At 35.9% G+C, this 25,848-nt stretch overlaps 1 protein-coding gene across 1 annotated transcript in view; it reads right to left on the minus strand.

The window, feature by feature from the left end:
* Nucleotides 1-25,848, minus strand: part of LOC142354604 (uncharacterized) — a 161,789-nt gene that overhangs the window by 95,145 nt on the left and 40,796 nt on the right. The window contains exons 3-4 of the mRNA XM_075406932.1: nucleotides 11,705-11,937; nucleotides 8,676-8,886 (exon numbers count right to left, since the gene is read on the minus strand). Of these exons, the coding sequence (XP_075263047.1) occupies nucleotides 8,676-8,886; nucleotides 11,705-11,937 (444 nt within the window). The remainder of the gene's footprint in view (nucleotides 1-8,675; nucleotides 8,887-11,704; nucleotides 11,938-25,848) is intronic.

Below are 25,848 nucleotides of genomic sequence, written 5' to 3' on the forward strand. Positions count from 1 at the left end.
TGGCGTTATATATCACTAATCGTACATTTTAGCCTACTTTAGCCTACAACAGAGCCAACTTTAGCCTAGAAAACGCATTTTTCATCTTCCTGATCTGCCTAAGCCTAATTGAAAAGAAATTAGAACAAATTTTACAAAAAAAAACAGACGAATTTCTTGTGCTTCCGAACTTCACATTTCTAAGGTACCCTTTTTTGAAGTACTGATCTGAACGCAAAGCTTTTTCGTTCATTCAATAAGCCACCTTTAATCTACAGCTCATGGGAGAAGGTCAGAAAAGGGCAAAAAGGAAATAGCCAGGCAACGCATGGATCATAAGTCTTCTTCAAAAACCTATTAATGAAGATTTTCCATGAAGTTCGAAAATTTCTTCACCTAGTTCACCAATTCTTTGACAATTTCTTCTACAAGTCAAGAAATTTGCATCTGTTTCTACACAAACTGTGAAAGTACAATGACACCGCCACCAAATGAGCCTTCATATAATTTTTAACTCGTCTTGTTCAGAAAGCTATCAACGATAGTTCTTCATGAGGTTCGACATTTTCTTCACCTTATTCTACAATTCTTGGACAATTTCTTATACAAGTGAAAAATTTCCATCTGTCTTGACACAAACTCTAAAAGTGCATTATCAAGGCGTTAGCAATCTGTATGATCTATGCTAAATTCAACGCTAAATATGTAAGACCTACGCTAAATTCAACGCAAAAAATGCAAGATCTAATTCAAGTTCAACGCAAAATATGTAAGATCTAAGCAAAATTCAACACAAAGTATGTAAAATTGGCGTTGAATGCTTTGATTTTATGTAAGATCTACGCTAAATTCAACGCAAAATGTGTAAGATCTACGCTAAAATTCAACGCAAAATTATGTAAGTTTGGCATTGAATGCGTTGAATTTATGTAAGATCTACGCTCAAGCGTTGATCTCACAGAAATTCAACACATTCAACGCCAATCTTACATAATTTTGCGTTTTTTAGTTTTGACACCTGGCTGGATTTCCCCTGGGATTTACTTCTACACAAAACTAAAAAGTGCATTATCAGGGCAACAACAGCAAGATCCATGGAGAATGGAAGCCAATCCAATTTGCATCCCGTTTCCTCAATTCTGCAGAACTCAAACGCACAACCAATGATCTGGCCCGATACAGTAAATTTTCTGTAGATCAAATTTTTATTATTGCAGCAAAAATTTCTGTATTTTTTTGTGCGGAGCCTGGATAAGATTTAAGATTTACACCCGTTCAGAAGAAGGAAATAAGTGGACAAAACAGTGTAATTGTAGTGTATTTCTAAGAGTGTAATTTCTTCAAAATTGCGGTGTATTTCTAAGAGTGTAATCGCTTCAAAATTACACTTTTCACTCTTTTCCCCAGTAAAAATTGGACGAAAGAGTAATCAAAAGTAATTTTTAAGAGTGTAAAAAGAGTGGATTAAAGAGTGTAAAGAGTGTAAAAGGAATGTATTTTTTTCAAAATTACACTCTTACACTCTTTTCCCTGCTATTTAAGAGTGGAAAAGGTTTTACACCCTTAATCTCGCTTAATAACGGTGGACTAGGGGTGGACACCTCGGCCCGGGAAAACAGCAATTAGGCAAACTGTGATTGGAATAATTTTGATAGAATTGCTATTATTGAAATCATCCCGAGTGCTCAATTTGAATTCATTGCGACTACCCGGGTTGAATTTTTCCGCCTAAAATGATGTAAGAGTGGGGCTGCAATAGGAGGATTTTTTAGGAAAATGCAGCTCAAAACTCTTACGTCTTTTTGGGCTGCATTGGGCTTCCAAGGGGGGTAAAATGGCGTAAGAGTGAGGGGCTAAAAGACAAATTAACCCCCACTCTTACATCTCTTTTGGTCTGCCAAGAGGGGTAAAACAATGAAAGAGTTTGGGGGTAATTTGTCTTTTACCCCCTCACTCTTACACCACATTACCCCCCTTGGCAGACCAAAAAAGATGTAAGAGTGGGGGGGTTAAATTGTTTTTTACCCCCTCACTCTTACACCATTTTACCCCCCTTGGAAGCCCAATGCAGCCCAAAAAGATGTAAGAGTTTTGAGCTGCAATTTCCTAAAAAATCCTCCCATTGCAGCCCCACTCATACATCTTTTTGCCCCCCTTGGCAGCCCAACTCTTACATCTTTTTACCCCCCTGGCCGCCCAACTCTTACATCATTTTACCCCCCCCAACCTTACATTGCTTTAGCCCCCATACCTGAAGACTGCCAGTCTTGAACCCACAACCTCTGTACCCTCAGCTGCGTCGCCTTATCCTCCAGACCGTCAATGCCTGTCCAACTCTTGACGGTCTAAATATATGAATAATACTTGTTAGAATTGCCCCATCTCAACAAATTACCCCCTCACTCTTACATCGTTTTACCCCCTCAGAATAAATTACCCCCTCACTCTTACACCATTTTACTCCCCTTGGCAGCCCAACTCTTACATCACTTTACCCCCTCTGAACAAATTACCCCCTCACTCTTACACCATTTTACCCCCCTTGGCAGCTCAAATCTTAGCTCATTTTAACCCCTCTTTCAAATTACCCCCTCACTCTTGCACCATTTTACCCCCCTTGGCAGCCCAACTCTTACATCATTTTACCCCCTCTGAACCAATTACCCCTCTCACTCTTACACAATTTTACCCCCCTTGGCAGCCCAACTCTTACTTCTTTTCACCCCTTCTTTCAAATTACCCCCTCACTCTTACACTATTTTACCCCCCTTGGCAGCCCAACTCTTACATCATTTTACCCCCTCTGAAGAAATTACCGCCTCACTCTTACACCATTTTACACCCCTTGGCTCAAATCTTAGCTCATTTTAGCCCCTCTTTCAAATTACCCCCTCACTCTTACACCATTTTACCCCCCTTGGCAGCCCAACTCTTACATCATTTTACCCCCTCTGAACAAACTATCCCCTCACTCTCACGCCATTTTACCCCCCTTGGCAGCCCAACTCTTACATCATTTCACCCCTCTGAACAAAATAACCCCTCACTCTTACATCATTTTACCCCCATTGCAGCCCTCTCTTACATAGCAATTTCAATCAGGGGGGTTGGGGGTAATTCCTGAAAAGTCCTCTCCTTGCAGCCCTCTCTTACATGGCAATTTCAAACAGGGGGGTAATTCCTGAAAAGTCCTCCCATTGCAGCCCACTCTTACACGGCAATTTCAGTCAGGGGGTAATTCCTGAAAAGTCCTCCCATTGCAGCCCATTGCAGCCCACTCTTACATGGAAACTTCAGTCAGGGGGGTAATTCCTGAAAAATCCTCACCTTGCAGCCCATTGCAGCCCACTCTTACATGGCAACTTCAGTCAAGGGGGGGAGTAATTCCTGAAAAGTCCTCCCATTGCAGCCCATTGCAGCCCACTCTTACATGGCAATTTCAGTCAGGGGGGTTAATTCCTCAAAAATCCTCCCGTTGCAGCCCAACTCTTACATCATTTTACCCCCTCTGAACAAATTACCCCCACACTCTTACATCAATTTACCCCCATAGACAATTTACCCCCCACTCTTACATCAAAATGGGAGGATTTTAGGGAGGACATTCGACCCGGGTATAATTGTATAACAATTTGATTCTTTATGAATAGTCCATTTGATTGGTATATCTAGGTGGTATACATAGGTATCATTAGTACGATATGGTATCAATAGTTCCATTCATAGTAATATCTATCTTTACGAGATAGATATTACTCGTAAAGATGTTATTTTGTTATGTGTTTTGTATATTATAATTTGTATGTTTTGTATGTTTAAATTTATATGTTTTGTATAATATGTTTTGTATGTTATTATATGTTTTGTATAATATTTTGTTACGTTTTGTGGGTTGGTGTTTTTTGTAGGTTGTACTCTTTAGTATTTTATGGTTTATTTATTTCACTACTTCATAGGTATTTTTTTGTTTCCGCTTTCGAAATTCGTTTTCGTCTTTTGTAATATAGTTTTGTATTTCGTCTTTGATCTTTTCTTTCCGATAATATGATACAATGTGGTTTCGGAGAATTGTGATCCTTTCCTTTACACTGTCTTGTAAGATGTATGTCCTTTCTGTTGGTTTGTCTATAATCAGGTATGGTCCTGTTTTTCGCATCGGGTTTTTCGAAACTCCATCAATATTTTGTTGATTAAATAACAGTACGAAAAGGTTGTTGGCTAAGGGCTTTGCTGTTCATCGACTAAGTTTTTTAGGTTCTGTTGTGTTTTTAGATATTATTTGCTCTGTACATTTTAATTGTTTTTGTCTAGAAGCCATTTTGCAAAAGTTTTTTATTGCATTTTTGCTATTTTGGGATTGCTAAATTGTTATTTTAAATGTGAGTGTGCTGGTTGTGTTTATCATATGCCGCTATCCGATACTGTTTGGGTTCCAATTTCAGAGATTGTAGAAGTCACTCAAATTAGGGTCGCTTTTCGGGTGATCCTACAAGGTTTTTGGTTAAACACTGCTTCGTATGGTGACATGCCTATTCTTGTTTGGTATTGTGTATTATAGGCATAAGGGAAGAATTTTGCTTTATAATAATAATAATAATAATAATAATAATAATAATAATAATAATAATAATAATAATAATAATAATAATAATAATAATAATAATAATGAATTTAACTAAACTTGATTGCACCAATCTTAGTACGTCCCTAACGGGGCTTGAATTTGGTTTCCCTCAAACACTGGCCAATTGATTTATTTGATGTCTACAAGTGTTCTAATAAATTAATTGTCTAATTAATTGTCCAATAAATTGTCCAGGTGTCCACGGTTCATATGTTCTATTTGGCTCAACTTTATTTCAAATTAGTACCATAGGTGTGTTAGTTCAGTACTTATCTATTCCAATCCGTTGTCTGATCGTATTCCTTCCCGTAGTACAAATTTTATGGACCAGCGTTTGAAAAACTCTATGTATGATTAATGTTTGTTTTTTTTCTATGCGTACAATTTTTACCAAGTGAAAATGCGTCGGAGATTACATATATGTAACTATTTTCTTTCAGATGGTTGATTAATTGGTCGTTTTGTACCAAACACGATCTTTTCATTGAAGTACATTTTTGTTGCTGTTAGGCATTCCTGTGAAGCTTTTAGGTTGTTATTTGGAAACACTTTGCTTGTTTAACATTGTATGCAATCTGACAGTAAAATTTTAACCATGTGGTCAAATTTAGGAGGTAGTATTTTTCCCTTATATTCCGTGTTGTTTTTTCTATGCCATTGCAATCTACAAGGCAATGCAGTGGTTTTCGTAAAATGCACAATGCAATAATGTTAGTGAAAGGCGAATTATCAAGAGTAATTTTTTTGAGGTTTATAAATATCTTCAATATTCTGGAATTTTCGTCAACGACTATTGATTTGAAGCAAACAATCCTTTGTTTCCTCTGGTTTTTATTGTTACTGTTACAGTTTATTGTTGTGATGACTTGATGAGTTATTGAATCTAGTATCTGAGTTCCTTGCATTAGTTATTCATCGCACCATATAAGACGCGTTAAGGAGCTCACCTTAATGTGTAAACTGAAGATCTTATGGGCGTCTCAAGAATACTTACCATTAAACTTAAGGCTTAGCTGACTAGTTAAATTTCTAACTCTCCAGTCCAGAACTCTTTTGTTCTGAGTCTCATCAAGTCCCAAAGCTAAAGCCTAATATCCGACTATAATCGGAAAAAGCGAGGAGCCCATGTATCTAACCAATAAATAAATAATCAATTAACTACTTCTAAGTCTAATCTAAGGATTTAATCTGCAGAGTTTCATTTCAGACTTTTCATGTTTATCATATTTTCATAATGGGTGTCCCTTTCGGTTCATGCCATAACGCTGAGAAACCATAGTTTCATGTAAGATCTACGCTTGAGATCGATCGATTTGGACTTTTTATTATCTGGAAAAAGAACCCATCGGAGCAAGCGCATACCATTTGCAAATATCAGAGAAATTTGGTTAATAGACGTTTAAAAACAGCCCAAAACGAGTTTTGCAAACAATTTTTCAAAGATCTACCAACAAGTAAAGAACAATGGAGTTTCATAAAAAAACAGAGTTGGCAAAGAAAGGGAGTGTCTCGTTATAGACAAACTAGTCTATGGTGAAAGAGAAGTAGAAAATGAACTTGATATTGCAAATTGTCTCAATAAAAGTTTTCAAAAACTAGGCTTATACAATGGACAATATGTGAGCGCTCCAAATATTTCTCGCATAGAAGTTAGGGAAAAATTTTGCTTCAGAACAGTTACACTAAAGGAACTCTATGATGCTATTGATTCACTCGACAACAATAAGTCTCCGGGTCCAGGCGTTTTCAATGACTGGGCAATCAAGGCAGCAAAGTTTACAATTGGGACCCATTTGCAGTTTGTTTTTAACACATGCATTAGTCAAAATATTTTCCCGGAAAATTTAAAACTTGCTTTCTTTAGTCCGGTCTACAAAAAAGGGGATGTGAAAATTTGTGAGAACTATAGGCCTATCTCAATTACTCCAATGTTTGCAAAACTCTTTAGTGTATACTTCTCAATCAGGTTAACGAATTTATGCAAAAAGAAAAAATCTTGAACGGTACACAGTTTGGATTTCAAAAACATAAGTCTTCTACAGATGCTGTTTTACACTTAATCGAAGCATTACAAGAAAACTATGATAACTTAAAAATTTCAATTGCCGTTTTTATCGATCTAGCTAAAGCATTTAATTCAATATCGCACGAAATTTTTCTTAATAAGATTGGAGCTTTCAAGAAAGTGCAGAAGTTTTTCAGAAAGTGCAGTTGATTTATTTGCTTCATTTCTTAGAAACAGACAGCAGTGTGTTAAGATAAATGATGTTTACTCAGAATGGTTGGAAACAAATCATGGTGTTCCACAGGGAACCGTTTTAGGGCCACTAAATTTTCTTCTCTACATTAATGATTTTCGAGAAAAGGTACAAGGAAACTTCGACATAATTCAATTTGCTGATGACACATGTTTCCATTTTAGCAGAAACAATGTCAGCGAACTGGAAAAATCTGTTTCTGAAATACTGGAGAAAACAGATAATTATCTAAAGGAAAACAAATTAACCCTGAATACCGGTAAAACTGAAATCCTTTGCGTCTCGAAAGAAAATGAAAATTTTAATCCAATAGTTTATCGGGGACAAAAAATTAAGCCACAAATTCACTGCAGATACTTGGGTATAATGATTGATTCTAAATTAAATTTTCATGTACAACTCAACAAATTCCTGTCAAATTTGGCCACAGCGATTAGATCCATATATCTTATACGTTATCGGTTACCTCTGAAAGCACGGTTGATGCTATTCAAATCCCTAGTCGTTTCTCATTTAACGTTCAGTGCTCTATTTTTTAAAAACTTGAAATTCTCTGAAATGCAGCGAATTAATCAACAAATCAATCGGCGAATTAAAGTTTGCTAAATGAGAAAAAAGTTTGAGAGATCTACAGATCTCTTAGTAAAATCTAACAATTTGCCTGCAGAACTTTTAATAAGCCAGATGAGCGTTTCAAAACTTAAGAATGATATTTCATTATTGAAATCAGATGGCACTGAGAGTTTTTCTCTGAGTGGTAATGTCTTAGTAAGAAAAAACAACAGAACTGAACAGCTAATTCTCCTAAGGTCAAGCAGTCGATCATTACAAAAAAGAAGCATCCAAAAATGGAATAAACTTCCGCGTGAAGTCCGGACTATCAGATCACGCTCATAGTTTAAACGCATGTTAAAACAGCATCTGCTCCAACAATTCAAACTTATACCGTTGGAAAGGAACGTTGGTGGCTTCAAAAGTTATTTTTACCTTTAAAAAACGGAACCACTAATTTTGATTTTTAACATTGTACTAATTTTGTATATATAATTTTAAACTTGTAATTTTTAACCCCCGGGTTATATTTTCAATTTACTTGTTTAAAAAAATTGTATTATACAAACAAAAGATAAATCTAAATTATGTAAACGATTAAAAACGGCGGACTCTAGCTCGACTTAAATATGATGCTGGACTTGTCAAACTGGACAGGAAAATATAGCAAGTACTTTTCATGGAAGTGCCTGTAACGAGTGAAACGTATGATTTCAAGAAGCATAGTCAAGAAACTTGTAATGGAAAAAGAAACTGTGTTAAACATCAAATGTCCGTAGTTTAGAAGATAACCAAAAGAACAGATTAAACTAATTGCTGAACAGATTAAATACAATGACGATTGATAAAGCATTGCAACTATCTAATTTCATTCAGTAAAAAAATCGCCCTATAGCCTCGAAATCTTTCGCGTAGGTAATTATTGATCTCTAAACCACCACCCCCCCCCCCCCCCCCCCCCCACGAACCACCTGTTTCTTAATTCGAGTTCTAAACCTGGGAATGGCTTGTATGCCATTCTAAGAGGAAAGATTAGCCCCCGTACAATCATTGTTATATATACCGTTGGCGTATCGCTCCCCGCGTCGAGATGTCAGCGTCGTTTCAGAGCATTATCATGCTTTATTATGTAACGTTTCTGCGCCGAAATTTTTGAAAAATCGGCACACTTCTCATATTAACTTTGCAAATTTTCGCGACCCGGGTGGTGGTGTTGAAGCTTGATGATGGGTTGCGTTATGGTAAATTGCAGGGTGTCTTACCTCTGCACAGACACAGCTTCAAATTTGTCCATCTTATTCTCATCGTAGACAGCAGCCTTTGGCTTGAATGGCTGGCTCCTAGGTTGGTACTTCCAGCAAAATGCCTCCGCACTTGCACTCTTTCCCTCCAGAGGATAATAGGGCAAAACATATCCCATGTCGTGTTTGATTGCTCGCGTTTTATCCTTCAGGAAGATTGGCTTGAAGTCATCTGAAAACATTTAGCAGTCAAACTGGCCTTGAATACTGTCACCATGTGCACAGGTAACAGCTGGTTAACTCCAAGCGAAAAGAACTCGTCAGAGACAGTCGTGCCCGGGTCGAGGTTTGGCGGTGAATTTTCGTTATTCACCGCGTAATAAAAAAATTCACCGCGCATTTCTTACATCTTTTTGCGGTGAATGGGTTGAATCGAGGTGAATTATTTATTGTCACCGCGTTCTCAGTGTTCTTACGAAAAAGAGGCCTCCGCACACGGGTTTGAACCTCTGACCTCCTGCATGCCTTAATTCAACTGCTTGTTCCACTGCGCCAACTGTCACTTGCGTCTTTGATATTTCTTGTGAATTTCAACCAGACTGAGAAAACATTGGCAAGCAAATGCGGTGAATTTTGCGGTGAATTTTTTTAAGAAATGCGGTGGAATGTGGTGAATTATTTTTTTTCACCGCACTCACCGCATTTCTTACATTAATTTGCCACAAAAGTCGATGCGGTGAATTTTTGTAAGAAATGCGGTGAATTTTGCGGTGAGTTGTTATAAGAAATGCGGTGAAATGCGGTGAAATATTTATTTTCACCGCATTCACCGCAATCACCGCATTTATTACAAAAATTCACCGCATTCACTGCATTTCTTACAAAAGTTTACCCAAAAACCGCGACCCGGGTGACAATAACTAATTTTCTCGACCATTTCACCAACTCACCGGTAAACTTCCCGGGTCAAGGTTTTGTCGAAAAAAATAAGTAAGAATTGCGGAGAACAGCAGAGAAAAAAATTTTTACAATTAAGATTTTTTTTGTAACAATTAAATTGAAATTATAACCATGTGGTTAAACATACTTGAAACAAACAACAATTCAAATCATTCAAGCAAAAATATATACATCAATCATTTTTCTTAACCCGGACTTCAGTCTCAGAGCACTTCAGCGAACCAGCGCATTTCAAGTGTAAAAACTTAATTCAGTTCTGAAGGTTGCATCTCCAGAATATTTAAAGTTTCGTTATGTTCATTTCTCCTTCATTAGATTGAGATCATTGAGTTAGCCCAGACTAAACTTATCCAGTATGGTCTGAAAATTTCTCATTGCCCAAAATTAAGTCTGGCGCTATAAAATGTCATACTTTTGTAGCTTATAACTGTTAATTACTATAGTAGTATACACACTATTTATATATAAGCTAGTTTGTAGGCAATTACCAATAGCCCATTTAGCATAGTGGTTACAACTTGCTACGTAAATTAATTGTTACAAGTACCCACGCGGAAATTCGAATCGCATATAAATCAAAACTTGTTGGTGGGAGTTAAGCTGAGCATATTATTTTTCATGCAGTAAATTTTACTCACAAATCAAGACTGGTCCGTGTAAATTGGGACATGAACAGAGTACTGGCCATGCTAAAAACAGAATGTCTCTATGCTGACTCAGCGCTGATTTACTCTGCCACTACGCTCCGGGAAATAATCACATAAATTTTTTTATCTGATTGTTTCCTTCCTAAAAATAAAAGCGACTTTTTGAAGCTCCTACATTAATACTCCAAAGAATTTTTTGAAATCGCACACATCTTTTTGCGATGAGTGCCGTGAAAGCGATGAGTTTTAATATGAGTTGCAGCAGTTTTTAGCGGCGAAGTTTTTATTTTTAACGTGTTCAACGGATTTCTTACCAAAAAATTTCAACATCCTTTTCGAACTTTTCACTTCCTTCAAGGCAACTACTTCCTCTAACAGTGCTGCACCTGACGCGTACTTCCTGCAGGATAATTCTTTTGAATTTAAATCAGATTGACTTCAGTTCATTGGAAACATAAGCGTTGAATTTTAAAATTCTCCATTTCTACCGATGAAATTTTGTATCAAGTAGCAAACTTTAACGATGATTTTTTTCACCGATTTTAAGATGAGCTGCTAGAACTGTTTTTTCAACAAGGAAACTTGCAGCACATTTGGAAACATAGTTGTCGTGTCAAAATTGTTGCAACGTCTGGAAATTTGGAATTTTTGCAAGACTATGTGAGATCGAAAGTAATGGTGATATGGGCTTACAGGACCAGGGGAGGGGAGAGGCATGATTTCGAAAGTTCCATTTTTTACACCTTATAGCCATTTTTAAATATATTTTTCAAAATATAAAATTATTGAATATATACAAACAAACTTACAATGTTGATGTAATTCACATAAAATTTCAAAAATGTTATATAACAATGGATTGTATAACGCACATAGAAATTTTTGTTGGATGGATGAATTGATAAAAATTTGAACATCACAGCAGTGAAATCACAGCTTTCTTTCAAAATGGATTAAAATTCTATGAAATGTCCTTGCAGCCGAAGAACAATACTTTTCATGTTTTAATGATCCCACTTTAATCTTTAAAGCTCTTAATTGTTTTTGAGGAAACCACTTTCGCAGAATTTAAGCGCTTTCCGCGTTGAGTGGAAGGCGGCTCATGTAAGCACCTGCGACGTTTTCTCGAAGTATATTTTCTTCGGTACCGGTAGGCGCTCGTAATGATATCTTCAGCGAAGAGAATATTTCAAAAAAAGATGTAAAAATAGCGGTGAAAAAAGTTCACCTAAGAATCGCAATCTTATAAAAATTCTCCACTGAACTTACCAAATATCTTCTTTGCAAAAAAAATTGCAAAAAAATGTAAGAATAAAAGATGTAAGATTTTTTCGACATAAGCTCCACCTGGGGTATGCTCTCGAATGGGTCTGATCATAATTCAATTCCGGGTGGGACCTAAGCATGTGGTCTTTTGGGTTGATTCTTACGGGTATTACTAACTGTGGAACAACGAGATCATGGGTTGGTTGAGAGTGGAGGGGTCTGGATCTGGCTCCCACGTTGATCTGTTGGGAATGGCTTGTGGTCTGGTATGTCCGGATGGAATTGGTGCAAACTCTTTATTGTAGGTTGAGCAAGAAGACGCCAGGGAGGGACTGTTTTCACTTTTGTGCAGCTGGTCTGGTGGTCGGGGGAAATCGGGTCTCTTGGAGGGTATTGGAGGGAACGTCGACCTAAGTTTAGGCCAGACATCATCTCAGTTATTATGTTAAAATAAATAATGGTTCAACAAATGCCAGATAATGGTTCAACAAATGCCAGACATTCAGTTGCGGCTACCCGTGTTGAGGAATTTTGTTTTTCAATTGTAAGAAATCGTCGTTTTTCAATCGTTTTCATTAGACAAAAACGACCAAAGCCCTTACGTGGTAATCGTCGTTTTGTTCGTCATTTCGTCATTATTTTTATGTAGGAAATGATCGTTTTTTTTTCAAAAAACGACGAAAAAACGTTTTCTCCTCCGGGATTCGAACTATTGAACTCCCGATAAATTACCTGATGGACTGTCCACTGCGCTATCAGGTCATAATACAGCTATGCCAAAACGATCTAATAGAGAGAAACTAGTTCAAGCGCAATTAAATGACAATAAAACGACAAAGAAACGATCATTTCTTACGCTTGAAAGACGACTTAAACGACCGAAACTGATGAAAACGAAGAAAACGACGTCAAAACGACGAAAACTACGATTTTTTACAAAACATTGTCGTTTTTTCGTCGTTGTCCTCAACACGGGTAACATCATGCCCATTGGCGTTTAGTTTTGATTGGTTCAGATTCACTCGTTCTGTTGATACTGCTCGTTTAAATTACGACCACTGACGACCATTCAAGTCCGCATGCTTCCTTTGGAATTGGCTTTTACCATGTATTCGAAGCCCTCAAGTCATGAACACTTTAATTGCAACTTAGATTACGAAAGTTAATTATTTGGCAAAGTTTCGTGGAGCTAAACTTAAGTATAATTTTTTTTTTCAATATCCAATCATAAATTTAAGGTGTGCTTGGTTGTGGAAATCATGGTTTAAATCATTTCTAAGTTCAGTCAATTCTCAGAAAGTTTTCTTGCGATCAACCTTGTGCCCACAAATCACCATGGCGCCCACGCAATTGAGTATTTGCCTTTTATTTGTTCCCACAAACCCTCACAATCGGGTCTTCAAAATTTCTTCAAAATCAACCCACACAATCGGGTTGAACAGAAGAAATGAGCATTGTCCCCGCTCATTGGGTGACAAACAAGTTCGCGCACAGCAATAACTGGGCAACTAAAATTGGGTGAGTCAATACTGTAAATTAACTATTGTGGGGCTGAAGGTGTTGTCGCAGGAATGAGTCTCATAACAGGGGATCTCTGGCGATCAGCATTGTGGCTGAACCTCTCATTAAAGTCACTGAGACTCCTTGAGATAACCAATCGTAGGCAACTGATAAACCAGCTGGTTGAAAGTTTCGGTTATCGGCAAGCAAGGCTATACGTTTCAAAGTTTTCCGGACCAAATCTGAGAAGCCCCCGAATGATTCAAACGCGAGTGGTACAAACTGGATACCTATTTCGGCACATTTTTGGGCATATTGTTCATATTTCCTATCTTCAGCATTTGTCAGAGCAAAACCACACCTCCTCGCCGCATCTGAAATTAGACTGGGCTGCAGTGGGGAAGTTATGGTTACGTCTAACGCAGATGGTTGTCCCGCTGACCAGCTTGGCAAGTATATGTCTCCTGGCCTTGAGTTATTATCTGGAATCAAATTTTTCTGTTCGCAGACGGGTGATAAGTTTGCGGTCGAGCAAGCAGCAAATATTCTATCCCTCACTCTATCGTGCCGCGATATCATATCCCCCCGACCATGACAGCTTAAAGCGTGATCACCCAGCTTGTCCAGTCTGCCGTTTTGACAGTAAGGGCACTTTCGTTCCTCAATGTATAACGGAACACCAATCCGATACTTCAATGCGGCTCTGAATTCATTTGGCTGAAGGTGAAGGGCCAGACTAGGGATTGGAGGTGCGGAAAGCCAGGCACCAGATTGAGGCAACGTTAGTGAAAGCAAACGAGCTTTCTCCCGATTTGAAGTCTGATTACCAAGAAGGTCAGAAAAGGCAGCATCGTCAAGTGCCTCCTGAATCTTGTGTTGCGTATATTGGCTAATTTCTAGATTCTTCAGTTCTTCCACTGTTTCTTTGAAAATTTGATTGTCTGTAATTTTCTCACCGGTTATTTGTTCCACTAAAGCGTCTGCCTGCGATACTGACCCAACAAACGCCGCTTTCAATTGGTCAATTGCTTGTCTAATTCCAACGCCAGTTTTGCTTATTGGTAGACAAGCCTGCTTCCAAGCGTTGTCACTTATAAGGGTGCCCAACATATTCTCAAATGTTGTTCTCTGAAGCTTGTCAAAATCCTGCAAAATAACAGAGGATTCGTCAGATGGAGTGTTACATCGCAGGGAATATACCATCTTTGGGGCACCAAGACAGCTTCGAAGAATTCCAAGCGCACAATGTGGGTCGTCTAGGTACGCCAAGTTGTCGAGCAGTTTTTCTATTTTGTTGACTCTTTTTCTCAAAGATGCAGCAACAAAACTGGGATTGCCGATGGCAGCGCCCAAGATCTCAAGTCCTTCTTTGCTATTTCTTTTTACTCTGTTATCTATAGCGTTCAGATCAACGGGTGACCAAAGCTCACATTTTTCTATTCTGAGCTCTAAGCCGCATCCTTCACCCAAATTTGTCAACAAATTCAATGCTGTGCAAAGTTGTTGGTGGGTACCAGCAAGGATGCCATCATCCAAATACCAATTATGCTGTACTAGATTTGGTAACTTTGTTTCAATCTCTTTAATGATTGGCCACAGAGCTAGTGAAAACAAAAGCGGCCCCAAAGGATCCCCTTGTTGCACTCCCGATTGGCTACTTAAGTATGTGTTGTTAAAATGCAAATGACTGTGTTGTGAGTAGCAAAAAGTCGCAAAAGGGGCAACACTAGGTAAGAATTTTGCGACTGCTTCCAAAACCTTGCTTCTTTTTACCGAATTGAAGGCATTTTTGAAATCAATCTGCAATATTCCGGAATTTTTTGACCTTTGCAGTTTTTCAAAGGAAACTCTTGTTGCATGTACTATGCCCTCAGCACCACCCTTGACTGCTACCCCCAATTGTTTTGTGTTAAAAAGATCAGCAGCATCTGAATTCGCTTCACGAGCTATGCATTTAGCAATAAGACGTCGAATGACTTCCCCAACAGCGATAGGACGGACCCCACCTTTCAATTTTTTCAATGCAGTTATTGTTGCACTGCATAGTATAGGAGCAACAAATTCGGGAAGCTGACCCCTGCTAGCTAAGTTAACAAATTTTGTTAAACTAGTGATTGCTCGCTTTGATTGATCATGGGCACCGCAGTTTGAGATTTGTAGTAGCGTCAGTTGTAGTGACATCTAGTTCATATTTGCTAATCAGACAAAAACGACACTTGCTTTGCAAAGTCAATAAGTTGTCAGAAACACTATGATTGAAACAGAGCAAATTGCATGAAGTGAAGCCAATACGATTACAGCGAAAATATGGAGAAAGGATTTCACAATGACTAATGGTAATTTTGGTTCGGGTTTATTTCCCAACGGAAAAATGGAATTAATAAAAGCCCAATCAGTATTAAAATTGACTGTGTTCTCTGTAAGCAACTGCACAATTGAAGGGGCTAAATGGTGTCTTCAGGCAAATTATAATAAATAATTTCTTTAAAAAGCGTTAATAATTTCAACAATTTCAGTTTTCAGGAAAAAGGGAAGCACCAAGCTTGCAACGATTATATCATATCATTAAAATCATCCTTTCAATGTGTAAACTTGCAATCTTTAGATTCTATGTGTATAATATAAACCGAATGCGCTGGATACCATATTATTATCAAGCAGAGGGTGGTTGAAAAACATGCAAGGGAAACAATAAAAAGAATTAACTGAATTTTTGTTTTTTTGTTATTTAATTAGAAAATTAAGGGAACAAAACCCGGTAACACTTTTTTGGTAGAAAAGAATTGCTGACTTTTTTAATTGATTTTGTTTTCGTAGGAGGTATCTGTTTTAATCCTTTCGAATTAACCCATGCTTTTTGTTCTTCAACGCAAATTGTAAGAAATCTGCTAAAAATTTTGGCAAAGTCAAGGTTTTCTCATGTAATTGAAGCAAATGAAGCTAAGAACAAATAACTCTATGCAGAAACCTTGTACTGTAAATTTGGAATATATCAAAAATTTCGATACCATCTAATACAAATTGTGCACATTATGTCAACCGCAATGTTTCAAGGCAACGTTTTCAGAACGTTTTTTAAGTTAAGAACTATGTTTGAGAACTGAGACAGATAAGAAGATCAAATTACAAATTGTTGGAGCTCTTGCTGATAGCATGTAAGTCTTTTTAAGAATTGTTAAGCCTCAATCAGCATTGCAATGGCAGAAAAGCGTTAACAGAGCAAAAAACATAAAACCTGTTCTGATGGTAAGGTAAAACAGATGAATAGTGTGTAAGTAATTTTATAAGAGGCGTTAAACCTCAGTGAGCAGCTGTGCCAAGTTCTGAAATTATCAAATCTCGGATCACAGTTGAAGCCAAGATTTTTTAGCTTCTTTGGATTCAAATTCTTCTTTATTCTTTGGATTCAATGTATATAGTATAAACCGAACGCGCTGCATACCATATTTTTACCAAACAGAGCGAGAGCGTGGTTGAAAACCATGCAATATGAACACTTAAAGAGAAATAACTGAAAGTTTATTTGTTTTTTTTTACTCAGAAAATTAAGGGAACAAAATCCAGTATAACATTTAATTGGAAGAAAAGGTTTGCCTAATTTTTTGGAGTTGATTTTGTGTTCGAAGGAGATAATTGTCATAGTCCTTTGGAAATAACTCATGTTTTGTGTTCTTCCATTCAATTTGTAAAAAACAACTGATAAAATTTTGGCGAAGTCAACGTGTTCTCATGAAATTGAGGCAAAAAGTAACTCTACGCAAAAACCTTGTTATGTTAAAAAAGGAATTTATCTAAAATTTTGAAACCATCTCAAAAAAACGAAACGATACAAAAATTGTTCCTGACAAAAACTGATGAAGTACCCTCAGGCAAAAAAGATCCGTCGAAAGAACCGTAACTAGAGTGAGAGCGAACTCTCGAGAGGAGCTGTTGGATCTCAGTTGTGGAAATTGTAACTTTTAAGAGTCCTATGTGAAGGAGCACGGTTTCGTAGTTGCAATGAGGATACTTCAAGTTCTCTAAAGTTTTTGGTTTAAAGTTCAAAACAAATTTAAGCCAGTATCAATGTTACTGGCATGCAGAACCTGTTACAGTTTCTTAACTATTGTGCTCTGGACGTCACTTGATTGGGATTTGGATATCGTTTGTGTTGATTAAAAGAAGTTTTTCAAATTAGCCTGAACCAATAATTAGTTTTGGTAAAAGCGTCTTTCTGATTGTTGAATTTGATCATTTTTTCCTGGTTATAATCCTACTCGTTTCTGTCTTTGGCAAAGTCAAGGTGTTCTTAAGAAAATGAAGCAAATGAAGCAAAGAAAAAATAACTCTATGCAGAAACCTTGTATTGTAAATGTGGAATATATCAAAAATTTCGATACCATCCAATACAAATTGTGCATTATGTCAACCGCAATGTTTCAGGGCAAATTTTTCGAAATGTTTTTTGAGTTAAGAACTAAGTTTGAGAACTGAGACAGATAAAAAGATCAAATTACAAATTGTTGGAGCTCTTGCTAATAGCATGTAAGTCTTTTTATAAGAATTGTTATGCCTCAAACAGCATTGTAATGGCAGAAAAACGTTAACAGAGCATAAAACATGAAACTTGTTCTAATGGTTAGATAAAACAGATCAAATGCATGTAATTAATTTTATTAGAAGTGTTAAACCTCAAAGAGCAGTTCTGCCAAGTTCTGAAATTATCAAATCTTGGATCACAGTTGAAGCAAAAATTTTTTTAGCTTCCTTGGATTCAAATTCTTCTTTATTCTTTGGACTCAATGTGTATAGTATAAACCAAACGCGCTGCATACCATATTTTTATCAAACAGAGCGAGAGCGTGGTTGAAAACCATGCAAGATGAACACTTAAAGAGAATTAACTGAAAATTTTTTTATTTATGCAGAAAATTAAGGGAACAAAATCCAGTAAAACTTCATTGGGAGAAAAGGTTTGCCTATTTTTTGGAGTTAATTTTGTGTTCGAAGGAGATATTTGATATAGTCCTTTGGAAATAACTCCTGTTTTGTGTTCTTCCATTCAATTTGTAAAAAACAACTAATAAAACTTTTGCGAAGTCAACGTGTTCTCAAGAAATTGAGGCAAAAAATTAGCTCTACGCACAAACCTTGTTATGTTAATAAAGAATTCATCTAAAATTTTGATACCATCTAAAACAAACGAAACGATACATTAATTGATCCTGACAAAAACTGATGTACCCTCAGGCAGAAAAGATCCGTCGAAAGAACCATAACTAGAGTGAGAGCGCGCGCTCGAGAGATGCTGTTGGATCTCAGTTGCGGAAATTGTACCTTTTAAGGGTCCTTTGTGAAGGAACACAGTTTCGAATTTGCAATGAGTGATACTTCAAGTTATCTAAAATTATCGGTTAAAAGTTCAAAAAAATTTAAGCCAGTATCATTGCTACTGGCATGCAGAACTTGTTACAATTTGTTAGCTATTGCGCTTTGGTTTCGCTTGATTGGGATTTGGATATCGTGTTGGTAGATTGAAAGTAATTTTTCAAATTAGCCTGGAAAATTAATTAGTTTTGGTAAAAGCGTATTTCTGATTGTTGAACTTGATCAATTTTTTTTCTGTCTAGAACCCTACTCGTTTCTCTTTTTGGCAAAGTCAAGGTGTTCCTATGAAATTGGAGCAAAAGAAGCAAAGAAGAAATAACTATGCAGAAACCCTGTATTGTAAATATGGAATATATCAAAAGTTAGATACCATCCAATACAAATTGTGCACATTGTCAACCCCAAATTTTCAAGAAAACGTTTTCGAAACGGTTTTTGAGTTAAGAACTAAGTTTGAGAACTGAGACAGATAAGAAGATCAAAATACAACTTGTTGGACCTCTTGCTAATGGCATGTAAGTACTTTTATAAGAATTGTTAAGTCTCAAACAGCTTTGTAATGACAGACAAACGTTAACAGAGCATAAAACATGAAACTTGTTTTAATGATAAGATAAAACAGATGAATAGCGTTTAGGTAATTTTATAAGAGGTGTTAAACCTCAAAGAGCAGTTCTGCCAAGTTCTGAATTTATCAATTCCCGGATCATATTTGAAGCTAGCTTCTTTGGATTCAAATTTTCTTTATTCTTTGGATTCAATGTGTATAGTATAAACCAAACGCGCTGCATACCACATTTTTATCAAACAGAGCGAGAGGGTGGTTGAAAACCATGCAAGATGAACACTTAAAGAGAATTAACTGAAAGTTTGTTTGTTTTTTTTATTTACGCAGAAAATTAAGGGAACAAAATCCAGTAACACTCAATTGGGAGAAATGTTTGCCTGATTTCTCAGAGTTGATTTTGTGTTGGAAGGAGATATTTGTTATAGTCCTTTGGAAATAACTCATGTTTTGTGTTCTAAAAATCAATTTGTAAAAAAACTGATAAATTTTTTGGTAAAGTCAACGTGTTTTCATGAAATTGAAGCAAAAGAGTAACTCTATGCACAAACCTTGTTATGCTAATAACGAAGAGATCAATAATTTTGATATCATCTAAAACAAACAAAACGATACATTAATTGATCTTGACAAAAACTGATGTACCTCAGGCAGAAAAGATCCGTCGAAAGAACCATAACTAGAGTGAGAGCGCGCGCTCGAGAGATGCTGTTGGATCTCAGTTGCGGAAATTGTACCTTTTAAGGGTCCTTTGTGGAGGAACACAGTTTCGAATTTGCAATGAGTGATACTTCAAGTTATCTAAAATTATCGGTTAAAAGTTCAAAAAAATTTAAGCCAGTATCATTGCTACTGGCATGCAGAACTTGTTACAATTTCTTAGCTATTGCGCTTTGGTTTCGCTTGATTGGGATTTGGATATCGTGTTGGTAGATTAAAAGAAATTTTTTAAATTAGCCTGAACCATTAAGTTTTGGTAAAAGCGTCTTTCTGGTTGTTGAATTTGATCATTTTTTCCTGGTTTTAATCCTACTCGTTTCTGTCTTTGGCAAAGTCAAGGTGTTCTTAAGAAATTGAAGCAAATGAAGCAAAGAAAAAATAACTTTATGCAGAAACCTTGTATTGTAAATGTGGAATATATCCAAATTTCGATACCATCCAATACAAATTATGCATTATGTCAACCGCAATGTTTCAAGGCAACGTTTTCGAAACGTTTTTAAGAACTAAGAAGTTAAGAACTAAGTTTGAGAACTGAGACAGATAAAAAGATCAAAATACAAATTGTTGGAGCTCTTGCTAATAGAATGTAAATCTTTTTATAAGAATTGTTATGCCTCAAACAGCATTGTAATGGCAGAAAAACGTTAACAGAGCGTAAAACATGAAATCTGTTCTAATGGTAAGACAAAACAGATGAAAAGCATGTAATTAATTTTATTAGAAGTGGTAAACCTCAAGGAACAGTTCTGCGAAGTTCTGAAATTATCAAATCTCGGATCACAGTTGAATCAAAAATTTTTTAGCTTCTTTGGATTCAAATTCTTCTTTATTCTTTGGATTCAATGTGTATAGTATAAACCAAACGCGCTGCATACCATATTTTTATCAAACAGAGCGAGAACGTGGTTGAAAACCATGCAAGATGAACACTTAAAGAGAATTAACTGAAAATTTTTTTTATTTATGCAGAAAATTAAGGGAACAAAATCCAGTAACACTTCATTGGGAGAAAAGGTTTGCCTATTGTTTTGGAGTTGATTTTGTGTTCGAAGGAGATATTTGTTATAGTCCTTTGGAAATAACTCATGTTTTGTGTTCTTCCATCCAATTTGTGAAAAACAACTAATAAAATTTTTGCGAAGTCAAAGTGTTCTCAAGAAATTGAGGCAAAAAATTAACTGTACACACAAACCTTGTTTTGTTAATAAAGAATTTATCTTGAAAATTTTGATACCATCTAAAACAAACGAAACGATACATTAATTGATCCTGACAAAAAAACTGATGTACCCTCAGGCAGAGAAGATCCGTCGAAAGAACCATAACTAGAGTGAGAGCGCGCATTCGAGAGAAGCTGTTGGATCTCAGTTGCGGAAATTGTAACTTTTAAGAGTCCTTTGTGAAGGAGCACAGTTTCGTATTTGCAATGAGTGATACTTCAAGTTATCTAAAATTATCGGTTAAAAGTTCAAAACAATTTTGAGCCAGTATCATTTCTACTGGCATGCAGAACTTGTTACAATTTCTTAGCTATTGCGCTTTGGTTTCGCTTGATTGGGATTTGGATATCGTGTTGGTAGATTAAAAGAAATTTTTCAAATTAGCCTGAACCATTAAGTTTTGGTAAAAGCGTCTTTCTGGTTGTTGAATTTGATCATTTTTTCCTGGTTATAATCCTACTCGTTTCTGTCTTTGGCAAAGTCAAGGTGTTCTTAAGAAATTGAAGCAAATGAAGCAAAGAAAAAATAACTTTATGCAGAAACCTTGTATTGTAAATGTGGAATATATCCAAATTTCGATACCATCCAATACAAATTGTGCATTATGTCAACCGCAATGTTTCAAGGCAACGTTTTCGAAACGTTTTTTGAGTTAAGAACTAAGTTTGAGAACTGAGACAGATAAAAAGATCAAAATACAAATTGTTGGAGCTCTTGCTAATAGAATGTAAATCTTTTTATAAGAATTGTTATGCCTCAAACAGCATTGTAATGGCAGAAAAACGTTAACAGAGCGTAAAACATGAAATCTGTTCTAATGGTAAGACAAAACAGATGAAAAGCATGTAATTAATTTTATTAGAAGTGGTAAACCTCAAGGAGCAGTTCTGCGAAGTTCTGAAATTATCAAATCTCGGATCACAGTTGAAGCAAAAATTTTTTAGCTTCTTTGGATTCAAATTCTTCTTTATTCTTTGGATTCAATGTGTATAGTATAAACCAAACGCGCTGCATACCATATTTTTATCAAACAGAGCGAGAACGTGGTTGAAAACCATGCAAGATGAACACTTAAAGAGAATTAACTGAAAATTTTTTTTATTTATGCAGAAAATTAAGGGAACAAAATCCAGTAACACTTCATTGGGAGAAAAGGTTTGCCTATTGTTTTGGAGTTGATTTTGTGTTCGAAGGAGATATTTGTTATAGTCCTTTGGAAATAACTCATGTTTTGTGTTCTTCCATCCAATTTGTGAAAAACAACTAATAAAATTTTTGCGAAGTCAAAGTGTTCTCAAGAAATTGAGGCAAAAAATTAACTGTACACACAAACCTTGTTTTGTTAATAAAGAATTTATCTTGAAAATTTTGATACCATCTAAAACAAACGAAACGATACATTAATTGATCCTGACAAAAAAACTGATGTACCCTCAGGCAGAGAAGATCCGTCGAAAGAACCATAACTAGAGTGAGAGCGCGCATTCGAGAGAAGCTGTTGGATCTCAGTTGCGGAAATTGTAACTTTTAAGAGTCCTTTGTGAAGGAGCACAGTTTCGTATTTGCAATGAGTGATACTTCAAGTTATCTAAAATTATCGGTTAAAAGTTCAAAACAATTTTGAGCCAGTATCATTTCTACTGGCATGCAGAACTTGTTACAATTTCTTAGCTATTGCGCTTTGGTTTCGTTTGATTGGGATTTGGATATCGTGTTGGTAGATTGAAAGTAATTTTTCAAATTAGCCTGGAAAATTAATTAGTTTTGGTAAAAGCGTCTTTCTGATTGTTGAACTTGATCAATTTTTTTCTGTCTAGAACCCAACTCGTTTCTCTCTTTGGCAAAGTCAAGGTGTTCCTGTGAAATTGGAGCAAAAGAAGCAAAGAAGAAATAACTATGCAGAAACCCTGTATTGTAAATACGGAATATATCAAAAGTTAGATACCATCCAATACAAATTGTGCCTATTGTCAACACCAAAGTTTCAAGAAAACGTTTTCGAAACGGTTTTTGAGTTAAGAACTAAGTTTGAGAACTGAGACAGATAAGAAGATCAAAATACAAATTGTTGGACCCCTTGCTAATAGCATGTAAGTATTTTCATAAGAATTGTTAAGCTTCAAACAGCTTCTTAATGGCAGACAAACGTTAACAGAGCATAAAACATGAAACTTGTTCTAATGATAAGGTAAAACAGATGAATAGCGTGTAGGTAATTTTATTAGAAGTGTTAAACCTCAAAGAGCAGTTCTGCCAAGTTCTGAAATTATCAAATCTCGGATCACAGTTGAAGCTAAAATTTTTTAGCTTCTTTGGATTCAAATTCTTCTTTATTCTTTGGATTCAATGTGTATAGTATAAACCAAACGCGCTGCTTTCCACATTTTTATCAAACAGAGCGAGAGGGTGGTTGAAAACCATGCAAGATGAACACTTAAAGAGAATTAACTGAAAGTTTGTTTGTTTTTTTTTTATTTACGCAGAAAATTAAGAGAACAAAATCCGGTAACACTTAATTGGGAGAAAAGTTTGCCTGATTTCTTAGAAATGATTTTGTGTTGGAAGGATATATTTGTTAAAGTCCTTTGGAAATAACCCATGTTTTGTGTTCTAAAATTCAATTTGTGAAAAAAACTGATAAATTTTTTGGCAAAGTCAACGTGTTCTCATGAAATTGAAGCAAAAAAGTAACTCTACGCACAAACCTTGTTATGTTAATAACGAAGTGATCAATAATTTTGATATCATCTAAAACAAACAAAACGATACATTAATTGATCCTGACAAAAACTGATGTACCCTCAGGCAGAAAAGATCCGTCGAAAGAACCATAACTAGAGTGAGAGCGCGCGCTCGAGAGGAGCTGTTGGATCTCAGTTGGGGAAATTGTAACTTTTAAGAGTCCTTTGTGAATGAGCACAGTTTCGTATTTGCAAGGAGTGATACTTCAAGTTATCTAAAATTTTCGGTTAAAAGTACAAAACAATTTTAAGCCAGTGTCAATGCTACTGGCATGCAGAAGTTGTTACAATTTCTTAGCTATTGCTATTGGTTTCATTTGATTGGGATTTCGATATCGTGTGGGTAGATTGAAAGTATTTTTTTAAATTAGCCTGGACAATTAATTAGTTTTGGTAAAAGCGTCTTTCTGATTGTTGAACTTGATCATTTTTTTCAGGCTATAACCCTACTCGTTTCTCTCTTTGGCAAAGTCATGGTGTTCCTATGAAATTGGTGCAAAAGAAGCAAAGAAATAACTATGCAGAAACCCTGTATTGTAAATATGGAATATATCAAAAGTTAGATACCATCCAATACAAATTGTGCATTATGTCAACCGCAATGTTTCAAGAAAACGTTTTCAAAACGGTTTTTGAGTTAAGAACTAAGTTTGAGATCTCCGACAGATAAGAAGATCCAAATACAAATTGTTGGACATTGTCAACCCCAAAGTTTCGAGAAAACTTTTTCAACCACATTGTCAACCCCAAAGTTTCAAGAAAATGTTTTTAAAACGGTTTTTGAGTAAAGAACTAAGTTTGAGATCTGAGACAGATAAGAAGATCAAAACACAAATTGTGCAAATTGTCAACCCCAAAGATTCAAAAAAACGTTTTCAAAACGGTTTTTGAGTTAAGAACTAAGTTTGAGATCTGAGACAGATAAGAAGATCAAAATACAAATTGTTGGACCTATTGCTAATAGCATGTAAGTATTTTTATGAGAATTGTTAAGCCTCAAACAGCTTTGTAATGGCAGACAAACGTTAACAGAGCATAAAACATGAAACTTGTTCTAACGATAAGGTAAAACAGATGAATAGCGTGTAGGTAATTTTATAAGAAGTGTGAAACCTCAAAGATCAGTTCTGCCAAGTTCTGAAATTATCAATTCTCGGATCATATTTGAAGCAAAGATGTTTTTAGCTCTTTAAAATCTAATCCGTTCAAGGTGTAACCTTTTATTCTTTGGGTTCAAAGTGTATAGTATAAACCGAATGCGCTGCTTTCCACATTTTTATCAAACAGAGCGAGAGGGTGGTTGAAAAACATGCAAGATGAACACTTAAAGAGAATTAACTGAAAGTGTGTTTGTTTTTTTTTATTTACGCAGAAAATTAAGAGAACAAAATCCGGTAACACTTAATTGGGAGAAAAGTTTGCCTGATTTCTTAGAGATGATTTTGTGTTGGAAGGATATATTTGTTATAGTCCTTTGGAAATAACTCATGTTTTGTGTTCTAAAATTCAATTTGTAAAAAAAACTGATAAATTTTTTGGCAAAGTCAAAGTGTTCTCATGAAATTGAAGCAAAAAAGTAACTCTACGCACAAACCTTGTTATGTTGATAACGAAGTGATCAAAAATATGGATATCATCTAAAACAAACGAAATGATACATTAATTGTTGCTGACAAAACTGATGAAGTACCCTCAGGCAAAAAAGATCTGTCGAAAGAACCATAACTAGAGTGAGAGCGCGCTCTCGAGAGGAGCTGTTGGATCTCAGTTGGGTGAATTGTAACTTTTAAGAGTCCCTTGTGAAGGAGCACAGTTTCGAATTTGCAATGAGTGATACTTCAAGTTATCTAAAATTATCGGTTAAAAGTTCAAAACAATTTTAAGCCAGTATCAATGCTACTGTTATGCGGAACTTGTTACAATTTCTTAGCTACTGCGCTTTGGTTTCATTTGATTGGGATTTGGATATCGTGAGGGTAGATTGAAAGTAATTTTTCAAATTAGCCTGGACAATTAATTAGTTTTGGTAAAAGCGTCTTTCTGATTGTTGAATTTAATCAATTTTTTTTCTGGCTATAACCCTACTCATTTCTATTTTTACTCTTGTTCCTTATTAATTAATTATTTGTATTGAAATTTCTTAACAGTCGAAAGAACAAACCTTTTGGGGACAAAACTGTAGACTCCAATTAAGCAAATGAACCC

Source organism: Convolutriloba macropyga, chromosome 15 (assembly GCF_964194025.1).
Source record: "Convolutriloba macropyga chromosome 15, txConMacr16.3, whole genome shotgun sequence".
NCBI lineage: Eukaryota > Metazoa > Xenacoelomorpha > Acoela > Convolutidae > Convolutriloba > Convolutriloba macropyga.